Source organism: Amyelois transitella, chromosome 16 (assembly GCF_032362555.1).
Source record: "Amyelois transitella isolate CPQ chromosome 16, ilAmyTran1.1, whole genome shotgun sequence".
Classification (NCBI taxonomy): Eukaryota; Metazoa; Arthropoda; class Insecta; order Lepidoptera; family Pyralidae; genus Amyelois; species Amyelois transitella.
The window spans coordinates 707,956-722,505 of NC_083519.1; the positions used below are offsets into that span (position 1 = coordinate 707,956).

Genomic DNA, 14,550 nt, shown 5'->3' on the forward strand with positions numbered 1-14,550 from the left:
GTTGGCATCTAAGTCCATTGATCATGTAGATTGATTAAAATATCTGGATCTCGAGTACTAAGCATACAAAACCTTGTTTGCATGTTTACAAAACTACCACCAGAAGGTATTGAATGAATGAAACTCCTGACACAGATCCCGTATCTCCGGCAATGATCGGCCGATCAATGAGCGCGTGAGTCAGTGCGCCCACGCACATGACCGCATCGCCTAGCGTATCGCGTTCATGCTGAAAACTGGGATGTTTCTAAATTCATTCTCTCCCTAGAGAAAGTACATTTAGAAGCTTAACATACACCGAAATATAAAACTAAAAAGTGTGCTGAAATCTGACATGAGTGTCACGTTTCGACATCCTCTTAATTAATAAATTGAAAATTGGGATATTGCGCTAAAAATGCTTTCATTTTCTTTTAATACCATACTTCGACGTCGATGAAGAAAATAATATTCGCGGATCACAAATAAAACTTGGGTTCTGTGAAAAGCTCTTTTGATGTAACAACAAAATCTTCTTTCTCTAATCGCTATCCTATGTCATTACAAACATCTGCATTATCTAAGTAAATGAAGCATAGTACGGCCAAACTTGTAACTGCATCTTGTTTAAGAACAAATCTACACGATACTGAAAGATTTCCTTAAAAGCTAATATCGGTTAACGAATTAAGATTTTCATATTAATATAAACTTCAAATTAAAGATGATACCCTACAATAAGCTACAGATTTATGTGTACACCCATAGATGATCCAGGATTTTCAATGCCTTCATTAAAATGATCAATAAACAAATATCCTCTACTGCTACTAAAAATATAAACAGATCCTGGCATTTGGTTATTGAATGATCCTAACGAACTCTCCCCAAACAGCGGTGACCCAGATGGGCACACGTAAACAAATCTTCAAATAAGATCACTTGATCCACTCGTCGTTGTCACAGACGATAATATTATAATCTATGAAATTGTGCTTGGTAAAGTAACGGTTACTTGTTATTTATAAAAGTTGACCAAAATTGAAGATCCCGCAGGGGATATAGACGTGATTATATGAATGGATGAATGAATTGAGGAATTTGGTAGAAAACAATAATAAAGGGACACTGTGATTTATGTACACTGAAGAACGAATGGAATATTTGGTCGGCAGCAAGCTAAGAGCTCATTTAAAGACCCTAAAATAAGAGTATCAAAGTTAGTTTATGATATAATATATATTTAACTGGATGGATTTATTTGAATCTTATAAAAGTTTTATGCGAGGCACTAAGAAAATTTATAGTTTTATTACAATTTGTCATTTTAGTGTTGCGTAGGTATTATAGTTAAGTTTCATAGTATAATTGCAATATATTCTTTTTAATAATTCTTAAGATTGTTATTCCTTCAAATAAATAACGGCAAAGCCTCTCTTGTTGACTCAAAAATTGTAAGTAAATTACATAAATCTAAGATTAAATTAAGCAATGCATTAACAAAACTAGTTTTTAATGATCAGTATTTACTCGCGTCCCGGCCATCATTACAACGATGGGAGCGTGTGCGCCGCATCGTCACAAACTATCCAGAATACAGAAAAATACCCTGGTGAGTTTGTTGAATCTCTCAAATGAACAGCTATGAAAATTTGTGGTTTCTGAAATAAAACATAGAAAAATTTTAACATAAAACTTTTCGCCGTAGTTTCAAAAATTGACATTAAATTCAAAGACATTTTTGGTTAAGTTTAAAAAAAATAGATAATATAAGGAGTTACATCTGTTATCGTGTATATTGTGGCGTCACTCATCGTTGACAGCTCACTTATTGTACACCACTTGGACGACACGAGACAAGATTTGACCACGCAATACGTTTTATAACAATTTCGTTATATTTATAGTTTCATTTCAATGTTACTTAGGCATTAACAAAAAAGCTTATTAGTGCTGAGGACTTTTTCAATATCTGCTTATTTTTACCTTCTAATTTTACATTGAGTAATTAAAAGAATTATGTTATTTACTTCGTACCATCAGTTATTTGCCTGCGAATCCTGTGCTCACTGGAAATAAGATATTTTAAAATAGTCTTTATCCTGCATGATTCGAAATTAAAATCTTCTATTAACGAGTCAAATGACCTCAGTATTTCTCTTCTTTTTTATTTATTTATTAACTAAATGTCCACAGGAAACTTTTGGACATAGGTTCTGTTTACTTCTAAAGAAATGCCTCAAGCACGAGAGACATGATGAAAACTATATTGAAAGATTCGTAAAAATATTTGCAAAAACTGCAGACAGTTCAGTAGATCATAAAAAGTAAACATTAATGCACAGGCTTTGATTTGCTCATAAGAATTAATTCTTGGTGCGCGCACGCAACTAGTTTTACTGTTACTTTGTAATAACACACTGCATCCATTTTGCGATATAAGTGTGGAGATTACACTTCCTTTCGGCTTTCATTTGTGATCCGCCTTAATTTATGACAAGATATGATTATCTCTGCTAATAAATACTTAAACATCATCATTATTAAAGTCCTTTCAATGAAATAGCAACATTAGGCACATTTTGTTTTTACCGTGTGGTTCCCGGCACCAATACAAAAAAGAATAAGACCACTCCATCTCTTTCCCATTGATGTCGCAAAAGGCGATAGGCTAGCAACCTGTCACTATTTCCTATCCTAACCTGCCACTATCCCGCGACTTCGTACGCGTAAAACAATCCCGCGGGCACTCCGGGATAAAAAGTAGCTTCAATGTTATTCTGGGTCTTCAGCTATCCATACTGACATACTCAAAAACTTTCGCATTTATAATATTAGTAGGATAGAATGCTATTTTTACACTAATATTAATTTGACGGACTCAGTTCAAAAACCCATCAACTTCTGAATTCACAAAGGTGCCATTAAACAATTATGCACAAACAAAATGTGCACTCAATGTTATTGGTATATAAAACGTTTCGGTCGTTTCTCATGAAGCAAGCTCAACAGTGCCCCCAATTGAGCGGTTATTAACGTGCTGGGTTCTAACGATCTACCGCGATGAACGTACAAACAAACATTCCTCCGACTTGCATGTATGTACTTCGTCTTACATTCGTTATACAAGAGCTTACAAAACTTTTTCTATTTTCAACAAGGTCAGCGTCAATTTCGTGGGAGATTTAGGTCTTATTATTTATTTCTTTGGAAGCTTTGAAATAAATTACATACATATTATCGCGTATTTATCTCCCGCGGGGTAGACAGAGCTAACAGTCTTGGAAAGACTGATAGGTCACGTTCAGTAATTTGGCTTAAAGTAAGAATTGAGATTCAAATTGTGACATCGCCTAATAGAAGAATCCAAAGTTTAAAATCCTATCTCTTAGTCGCCTTTTATGACATCCATGGGAAAGACATGTAGTGGTCCTATTCTTTTTCTATTGGTGCCGGGAACCACACGACACTAATAAAAAAATATTAATTAAAATGGGACATTTCAAACATCACTTAATAATTGTCATATCTTTTAGTTAACACAAGATTAGTTGACGTCAAATAAACTACTTAAAGCTCAAGTGCACATGAAGCGATAACAAACCGCACTGCAGCGTTTTCTTCAATAACGTCAACTTTACAATTGTCCAAACTTATAATTCGAATAGAAATGTGGACGAGAGAATACATTGTTATGATAAATTGATTAAATTGAAATTTTAAGACCCCGCCGAAACAATTCTATTAATTGACATTCCTAATTATTCCCGCCACGAAATAATAATTACGAAACGCGTAATCAGTTACGGGTTTTTAATAGATTAATGTAGTTTTCTGAACGGACCCTCTGATTATTTATCATGGGGTCTCGGGATTATTAATAATAGGTTTCGAATGCACCAGTGATTTAGTGCGGCTGCGCATCGAGGTTGATCTAATTGTGAGATTAATGGTGTATTTAGTAGGGCACTTGATTCTAATAGCTTATGATCACCACATAATGTGAATTGGGAAGAGTTACTACGAATAAGAAGCTGAACGGTATATTAGTTTCAGGCGATAGAAAACCTTAATTTATTCTGATAAAGTTATTAAAATTTTATATTTCAAGGCGTGTGGTTCCCGGCACCTATGAAAAAAATAGAATAGGACCATTACGTTTCATTCCCATGGATGTCGTAAAAGGCGACTAAAGGATAGGCATAGTCTTGGGATTCTTCTTCTAGGTGACAGGCTAGCAACCTGTCTCTATTTTAATCTCAATTCTATCATTAAGCCAAACAGCTGAACGTGGCCTATCAGTCTTCAAGATTATTGACTCTGTCTACCCCGCAAGGGATATAGACGTGATTATATGTATGTATATTTTAAGGCTAAATTCAAATGAAATGCAGTGTAGTGAATGAGGTGAGCATATCGATTTCGTTCCTGGATTGGATAAGTCAGGTTTTTCTTTTGTACTCTTTCTCATCTTGACGTGGGGGGTGCACGCCCACCCAGTTGCATTCCCTGCCATCAGGCTCCGAGGCCAGGGGACTGCTTTCCTACTCATTTCTTACCACGTCTTACGATACAGCGTGTTCAGTTTTAAGACCATGTCTATTTCATAGTTTTCGTTTTGACAATGTGAATTATTAAATTTGTTATGTAAACTAAGATGGTAAAGGGTCAGGTCAAAAGTACCCGAAACCGCCGAGCTTGCATGAAGAGAGTTATGAATGTGGATGAAGCGAAGGAAGTATGCAGAGATCGTGGCAAGTGGAAAGAGGTAGTCTCTGCCTACCCCTCCGGGAAAGAGGCGTGATTTTTATGTATGTATGTATGGATGTATGTATAAACTAAGATAATTTGCCTGATGTTCGATCTAGGTGCTCAAGTAGAGAGGAACTTAAATATATTATTATATATGCCTTTTCAGTGTCCAAATTATATTAAGAAACTCGAAATTTTTCGTAAATATCTCTTGAAATGTCCCGACAACATCACTTATGTTTTAAATCGAAATGTTAATCGAAATAGCACTCCAACAGTTAGTCAGTGAGTCAAAACGAGTTGCCGACAGATAAGATCATCGGGAATCATCAATCAATCATCTAGGATTGGCGCCTTGCCGTCTACATTCAATGCACTCGGGTCAACGCCCGATGATTTCGGTGTTTACTTTTGTTGATTTCGGTTGTCTAAATGATTCTGTGGGATGTAGAACTTTCTAGAAACAGTTTCAAATTTTTTTGGGAAATTTCAAACTTAACACCTGCATAGAATATTAATCAATGTTGGTGATTCGTATTTTTTTTTCATAATCATAATCATTTTTATTTTATTAAAACAAATATTCTTAATTAATATTATTAAAGGTCGGAGTGGGAAGACCTAGACAAACGTATCTTGATCACATTAAGGACATCCTGGTAAAAGACAGGTCAAGAGTACCCGAAACCGCCGAGCTTATGAAGAAGAGAGTTATAAATGTGGATGAAGCGAAGGAAGTATGCAGAGATCGTGGCAAGTGGAAGGATGTAGTCTCTGCCTACCCCTCCGGGAAGAGGCGTGATTTTATATATGTATGTATGTATTATTAATAAGTGCTTAACTTTAATGACCGATTCAAGAAAATCTCACAATAGTGAAACTCTTCTAAGAATATGATAAAGTCTTATAATCGAATGTTTGTAAAAGATAACTAACAGTATAAGGGCATACCTCATTCACACCATCCTCATTAGAAAACTTATAAAAAAAACTATTAATTATCAATCAAAATGATTGGCGTTATCAGTAACACAGTGCACGGAACCGCGACCCCGTTAAGACTATTAGGTTTGTGACGCTGTCTGCCCTTAATTAGAGCGAACTAATTCGGTTAGGGAATTGAGTGGTTTACTTTGACTGGGGGTTAACGTACCTTTTCAGTTATACAGAGCCAACATATTATCGCGTCTACCCCGTAAGGGATATAGACCTGATTATATATGTATCTATAATTAAAATGATGCTAGTATTTCCTATTTCATACATACAGACATACAGTCACATCCATATCACTTGCGGGGCAGACAGAGCCAACAGTCTTGAAAAGAATGAAAGGCAACGCTCAGCTGTATGGGTTCATGATGAAATTGAGATTCAAATAGTAACAGGTTTCTAGCCCATCGCCTATAAGAAGAATCCCAAGTTTATAAGCCTATCCCTTAGTCGCCTTTTATTTCACTAGTCCTAGTCTTTTTTATATTGGTGCCGGGAACCACAAAGCATTCCTTGTATATTTTTAAGAAATACGAGTAAGTTAGTTATCGTATAGAAACTTGTTGTCACAAATGGTCTATCGGCCGCTACTATGATGCAATTGACCCTATGTCAACAAATGGTCGATTCGCCCCACTACCACCAATATTAGGGTCAAGTGCGATGGTGGAATTTTACATACCTCTACATACATAAATCACGCCTCTTTCCCGGTGGGGTAGGCAGAGAACACATCTTTCCACTTGCAACGATGCCTGCATACTTGTTTCGCTTCATCCACATTCGTAACTCTCTTCATGCAAGCTCGTCGGTTTCGGGTACTCTTGACCTGACCTTTTGCTAGAACGTCTCTGATTTGATCAAGGTATGTTTGTTTAAGCTTTCCCACTCCAACAGTCCCATTCACACTCCCTTTGTATATTTGCTTAGTCAACCTGCTTTCATTCATCCTCTCGACATGACCAAACCATCTAAGCATCCCCTTTTCTATTCCTGTCACTATATCTTCTTTCACATCACAACATTCCCTTATCACGCTGTTCCTTATTCTGTCACTAAATTTTACACCTATCATACTTCTAAACATTTGTTTAAAGAAATAACAGGAAAATATAAGCAGTAATTGCCTTTCAAAAACGTAATCATCTTTTTTTTCTTTCTTTTTTAAAAGTAGTTTTACCTTTAGTTTTAATTTGAGTTCGTTTAAATTATTAATTGTTATGATTATCTTCTTGATTAATACGAAATTTAAATAATAAATGTCCCCTTTCGAAATTCTTCTTATTTATACGACCATTTGGCGAGACCCTCAACACTCTGGAGTGGAGCCCGGGGTGCGCCTATGACCATAATCATGTTTTGGGTAAGTCAGGTTTTCACATGAAGTCTCCGTCCTACCTTCACAACCTTTTACAGGAGATCCTAACCGATATTGAATGATGGTAAAAGCTGCACCAGACAAATGTATCTTTGCCTGCCCTTAGTCGCCTTTTACGACATCCACGGGCCAGAGACTGGACCTATTCTATAATGCCAGAAATGGTACATCAATTCTAATAATTCCTAAATAACGAACCATATGTTTTTTAAAACCTATAAGATTAAAAAATACAGATTAATCTGTCAATAAAGTAACCATATTAGAGTCAGTTAACCCCAAAAAAAGTTTTAACTTAACATGTCCGGAATTGAACGCTAGAACTAATGGCTTACAGATTAACTTCACCACTGCGCTACAGAGGCCGACATGGTATCCAACAAGATTGTATATCACATCATATCAACCTATTTCGAACAGAGAGCCCATTCAGATGGGTCTAGTAGGAAGTGGCCGCGATCAAAGGACTACTTAGAGATAGCTCACCCTGTGTGTCTGTCTGTAAAACGATGTGCAACTGAAATATGATTAGACGATGATGGAATATTTTGCATCTGCAGGAGCTATGTGCCGTGTGGTTCCTGGCACCGATAAAAAAAGAATAGGACCACTCCGTCTCATTCCCATGGATGTCGTAAAAGTAGACTAAGGGATAGGCTTATAAACTTGGGATTTTTTTTAGATGATGGGCTAACCTAGTCACTAGTTGAATCTCAATTCTATCATTAAGACAAATAGCTGAACGTGGCCTATCAGTCCTTCAAGGCTGTTGGCTCTGCCTACCCCGCAAAGGATATAGACGTGATTATACGTATGTATGCCATGCGAATTATCAAACCTATCCCTTTTATTTAAACAATAAATACATGCAAACATACATACATACGTCACGTCTATATCTCTTGTGAGGTAGACAGAGCTAACAGTATTGAAAAGACTGAAATGCCCCGTTCAGCTGTATAGCTCTATGATGAAATTGAAATTCAAATAGTGACAGGTTGCTAACCCATCGCATACAAGAGAAATCCCAAGTTTACAAGCCTATCCCATAGTCGCCTTTACGACATCCATGGGAAAGAGATGGAGTGGTACTATTATTTTTTCTATTGGTGCCGGGAACCACATGGCACATTTTTTCTAGCTAATAATAAAATAAATTAAACAGTATTTTACATGAACAGATTTAAATAAAAATAATATAAATATATATGGGAAAAATTACACAGATTGTGTTAGCCTCGAAGTAAGTTCGAGACTTGTCTTACGAGAAACTAACACAACGATACTATATTTTATAATAAATACTTATACATACATATATGTAGATAAACATCCAAGACCCAGGCCAATTACCAAAACATATTTTCTCATCATGCCCTGACCGGGATTCGAACTCAGATTGTCAGGCTATATATAATCTAAGTTCTGAGAAATAAAGCATTGTTCAGATATAGGATCCGATCCATCAGATATCTCAAGGAGGCGCCTCTGTAGTTTAAGACTCAGATTTCCAAGTACAGATTCTAAGCTGAGAAATCGTATGTTATTTTGTAATTAAAACATTACGAATACTATCATTACCCGTAACTTCGCCCGCGTAAATTAAGTGACGTTTACCAAAGCGACGAATTTAATGCCATATACAAAAACCAACGAATAAAACGCCACCTATAAAAAGCGACGAATTTACCGCCACCTACAAAGAATACAGGTTGCGCAAATCCCACGGGAACTATAATTTTTACAGAGAAAGGTGATGAGAGAAGACTCTTATTTTAATAACAGTGAAATTTCATGGAGATTAATTTAGTAGCTCAAATTCAAATTCAAATTCAAAATTTTTATTCATTATTATAGGATACTATATATCGCTTAATAATTGTCGTATGGTTTAACAACATTGGTTGACGTCAAATAAATTACTTAAAAACTAAGTTTACTGCCGCTTCCAAGGCGTCAGTGCAGAAGAAGCGGTAACAAACTGCACTGCAGCATTTTCTTCAACAACGTCGACTTCACAATATTAAATTATACTTAGAATAGAATGTGGACGGGAGAAGCTCTTCACGGGATCTTACAAACAAACAAATAAACTTACTTTCTCATTTATCATATTAGTTGGGATTACTTGTACTCGTAGTCACATGCTTCTAACTGTAATTATTGTTCACATACGAGATTTTTTTGAAATGGTTTTTTTTTTTATTTTAATGAAATTCATAAAAATTTCATACTTTCTCGTTTTAATAATATATACAATCGGTAAAATTATAGTGATGTGAAAACTGACTTTAATACTGTTTGTTTGTTATTTCTTTAACAGTATTTGACTATTCTCTGTCATACCATCTATGCTTATCAGATATGCTTACTAGCGTAAAGATAAAAAAAAAATCGGTTTTTACAAATTAATGAGATTTCTTTCACCCGAAACCCACCTATGTTGATTGGTTAATAAACTGAAACTATCTGTTAGAGATCTCATTAACTATCACATATTGACGTCAAAATCAATTGATTATTATTTAAGTTAATTTCCAAAACAGCATTTCACCAAAAAAAACAATTTACTACCTGAATTTATATTTTTCATAGAACTTAGATTATTCTAAATAACTATTACATAAATCTCTAAGATTTTGTATTCAATAAATAATAAAATTTAATAATACGTCTGAAATAGAATTTCATGCTATTTCTCATGTTATATCATTGCGATATGATAAAATCTGAGCGCACATTTGCGTAGGACAAACAGACAAACACGCACTGGTTACTAACACAGATTGCTGAAACTACAAACTTTGGACCGCGTTGTGGATTTAATAAAATAGTAGAGCACATTATAGTTGGCTCATTTTCCTAGATACTTAATCATAAGTATAGCTATCATAAAGCTATGCGCATGAGCTCTGCTTGCATAGGTCATGCATAATGCTGAAGTTTATTTTTGTAGATATCTGATGTTAGAAATAAGTTAAATCTTAGGTAGATAGTGATTCTAGTATAGGGTTCACATATTGTGCTATACGTATGCTGTAAGGTTTATTTTGCATTAGATTTTTCATCCTTTCGGTTCACTTTATTCATGAAATCTATTTTCAGATTCGTAAAGTTCAGATTAAGAAAAATGAAGATTATGTCTGAAAATTTGTGTCATTTTGAAATAGTTTATGCATTAGCCACATTAAGAATACTAGTTTTTATAAATGACCGTAGATAAAATTTACATAACATGAAGCTAGATTTAAAAGTTAATTATTTAATATCTTTCAATGCGTACGCATACTACTCATATCTCTTAGAGTCGAAAGTAGTCCTCTCATGAAACTGTTGTCATTTTATTTGCTTGACACATTATGATAATGCTTGCGACATTTCACCGCTTGAATAATTCCCAGTTATTCCTGCATAATTTCTAAGGCCCTAGCAATCCGTTGGGTCCTAAAATTTTACAACCACTGACAATAGAAGCTGAGGGGACAGTTAAATGCTGGTTATAATTCATAACGACTTACAGTAAACTGCACACAATGGCGAATTAGCTTGCAAGAGGTTTAGGGCCAATGTCGACAAGTCTATTAATCTTGTTTTACACTATGTTGTCGATGTATGTCTCAAATGATATAATCGCTGAGCTTAGAACGGTTCTGACTTCATTGTTAGCACATGACGGACGTTAAATTCGTAAAGTTCATGTCATATATTCGGCTAACAAAACGAGAAATTGTCATCACTTTGTCGGATTAATTTGTACAGGTGGCGACTTCCTCGTGATCAGATGTTCCTAAATAGGAATACTTTGGTTTTGTAATGATTCATTGACGTGGACTTTTCGTGTCAGATAAATGTTCGGCGTTTGTTTTTGTTCGATGAATGTAGGCCAGGCTTTCTGGCAGAAACATGTGTTTTAATTAGGTTTCATGTGTGTGAGTTTAGAATGGCTTTTTTATCGACATAAAATCTACATATGTTAAGATTTTGTGTTATATGTTCCCACAATAAGTCGAGATGATGACAGATAAAATACCTTAATTTTTTCAATTTTTGCAAAGCTTTTACTTTCAAATCTTGATAAACATTCCATATTTGTTGCAGTAACAGTAAGTCTTTTTTACTTTCCATGAAACTAGCTTGTTTTCTTTAGTTGTGTTATATATTGTTACCAGCTGTTTACTTTAAAAATAAAGGAGTATCAAGTTTTTTTTTTAATTACATGTACTGTCATTGCGAACTTTTGGTTTTTGGAAAGTATTAGTTCTTATCTTGTTCCTAGAGTCGTCAAAATAATTACAGCTGTCCAGACTGATTCTACTGTACATATTTTATTCCAAAATTAGTCGACAACTCTGCCTCGCAACCAAGTATCAAACACCGATGTTATAACTTAGAAATTGTTCGTTTCTACACACATTACAATATGTAAATCAGAACAACAGATATGAGTAGACATGGAGATTCCCACACAACTGAATTTAGCTACGGACGTGATATTTCGCTGTGATTGCGCAAATCACTAGCCTTCGAGCTGTTCCTCCGCCGATAACAGGACCACTGGCCAATGGTTAACCCTGGCCCTGTTTAACGAGGATGTGGGAATTTGTTACAATTCAACCATTCCAGATATCTATGAACGATTCCGGAGGATTTTGGGATTTTGAAATTTGTCCGCGTTAGATTCAAGTTGGGAAGGTTTGGATGCTGTGCAACTATTAAATAGTAAATTTTATAACAATGAACCAATTATTAATTTACAAAATGGTTAAAGAATAATGTAATAAAAATTTGGATTAATTTATTTCAGAAATTCGTGAAAATTTTCAAATGAAAAAAATTCTCTCACCAGAAAATTTGCTCCGGCAAATTATGCCCAAATAAAAAGCCAATAATTCATCATTATTAACATTACGTAATACGATACCAATTTTATTCTATTCGAGACAATAGGCGGGCAGCGGGATCCGTCCAGAAAAATGAGCATTATCCTGAGGGGATTAATCACAAATTACCATGCCACTGGTTCCTCGAGGGCACCCAGAGAGTAGCGTGGTTGCCGCGTACTTCCACGCCCGGATGGAAGATAAGCGCCTTGGAGCGCACGATAGGAGGTCTGCTCCGGATGGCAGCACACTCCCGACTGACAAGTAAAATTGCGAGCTTTATCAATGGGCAAGCGCGCGCGCACGTTTGCCCAACCACTTAGATCGATGGTGCTTCCGTTACGTTATTAGTGGATGTTATTCTTTACCCAAATGTTTGTTTATTGCGTTCGCTTTAGCGCCTCGCTTTAGATTTTGATACCTCTTCTTCCAGAATTTTGTTGCGATTGTAGCTTCATAGTTTTGACCTAATTCATTATATCCATGCGTATCATTGTCTTGATGGTAAGTGATAGAAATATATTCGTTCAAGTTCTTCCCTAAAGTAATTAATTACTTGATTACAATGATACGCGTGGTAATCATTTTGAAAGTGGCCAAATATAAACTTGGAATTCTATCTTAGGCGATGGGCTAGCAACCTGTCACTATTTGAATCTCAATTCTATCAAAAAGCCAAACAGCAGAACGTGGCCTTACAGTCTTTTCAAGTCTGTTGGCTCTGTCTACCCCGCAAGGGATATTGACGTGATGATATGTATGTATGTTAAAGTGACCAAAAAATACGCCTAGATGATCACCTGTTGAAAATAAAATTAAGAAACCCCTAAACAAGGTCCGCCTCAATTGGACACGGGAAGAGACTTAAGGAAAAATAGAAAATTTTACACGAGTGAAATAAGTCCGAAGATATCTATTAAGATTTACATAGGGTGATATTCAAATATTAAGCCGTGAGCCAATTACAGTAATGAATACACAAAAAGTGAGCTTTAATTTTGGATTTCCTTATGAACAATGCTATAGAACCCTTGTAACTTTAATATTTTGTAGCCCTACATTTGAAAACCAGAGAATATCACTCAAAAGGTCCCTATAAATTTACTAACTCTATAGGGATCTTAATTGTAATGCACTTTCACATTTACAATATTTTTAATATAAAGTCACATTTGCTCATTAACTGAAAATTATCTGACTAGTGTATTCTAATAAGACCGTAGTTTAAAGACGGTCAAGCCTCTAGTCTCGAAGGAAACGCGAAGGGCATATAAAGAAGAATTATTATCAGATCTATTTTCGATGGGGTCATAAAGAGATTACGAATTTCGCTTAACTCAATTTTAAAAGATAGTCTTTTGCGGCTTGATCTTAAAAGATCTTTACATTTATGCTCAATTTTTCATGCACCGTCAACGATTCTGGGTCCTCCTTATATCTCCTGCTTTAAAAAGTTCAGATAATATTCTGCCGTGGTATAACTAAAATGCCGTTATCTGACATCAGGATTTACACCATTTTTACCAGTAAAATAAGAAAAAAAAATCTCTTTCGATCTGTATATACGACTTTTTGGTACCTACCTTTAAGTCATAAATAGGCGTTCTCATTGATGAATGGCATCAGTTTAAATTTTTACCGCAGTTTTTAACGTTTTACTTAAAACAAGGATTTGGCAGATAACGGCATTTTAGTTATACCAGGGCAGTATTGGTGATGTAACATACTTATTAATTCGCAATCGAATCTATTATAACAATAATTTGTCACGCTCCATTACCAGCTGTTTCACTATGACATCAGTTCCCGAATTAAAGATCTGCTGCGCTCTTTCCAACAGCATGTTCAATTAGACTTTCAAGAACATTGTTCCGATCGGATATTTATTCATTTGCAGTAACCGAGCAACCCTGGGCCGACCTTCGAATACCAACCCGGTGTGTAATCCAAAATGCGTCAACTATCCGCTCTGTGTTGGTTTTAAAAATGTGTTTTTGGCACTTAACCTGCAGAGGTTAAACGTGAACAAAGAATATTGTTCAGCTGTTACAGTTCTGAATGAAATTTTAAGTTTTTTTGTTACTATTTCAATCTCAATTCTATCATTAAGCTAAATAGCTGAACGTGGCCGTTCAGTCTTTTCAAGACTGTTGGCTCTGTCTTCCCCGCAAGGGATATAGACGTGACCGTATGTATATATTTATGATTGTTACAGTTTTGCCGAAATTACTAACCGTATCAGGTAGTATTGCAATTTGTCCGTATGCAAAATTTGTTCTTGTCTTACATAGCACATACCAGCTAAGATCAACTAGAAAAGATTGGGATGGTAAAAAGGGGAGACTTATTGAAAACAAACCGCTAGTAAGGTAAGATTTTAAATAGAGTCCCTCGTGCCATTTTGTTCAGTTTTAAAAGTACACAAGATAACGATTTATCCGACATTCTGGAGCAGCCTCGGAAATTGCAACAGCCTTGAAAAGCTGAACGTAGGCCACGTTCAGCTTTTCAAAACTGTTGGCTCTGTCTACCCCGCAAGGGATATAGACGTGATTATATGTATCTTTA

At 35.5% G+C, this 14,550-nt stretch overlaps 1 protein-coding gene across 1 annotated transcript in view; it reads right to left on the reverse strand.

The window, feature by feature from the left end:
• The window catches only part of LOC106136126 (fibrillin-1), a 63,430-nt gene extending 51,202 nt beyond the window's left edge, over positions 1–12,228 (reverse strand). The window contains exon 1 of the mRNA XM_013336581.2: positions 12,112–12,228. Coding sequence (XP_013192035.1) covers positions 12,112–12,114 — 3 coding nt within the window. The 5' untranslated portion in view covers positions 12,115–12,228. The remainder of the gene's footprint in view (positions 1–12,111) is intronic.
• Between the last annotated feature and the right edge of the window lie 2,322 nt (positions 12,229–14,550).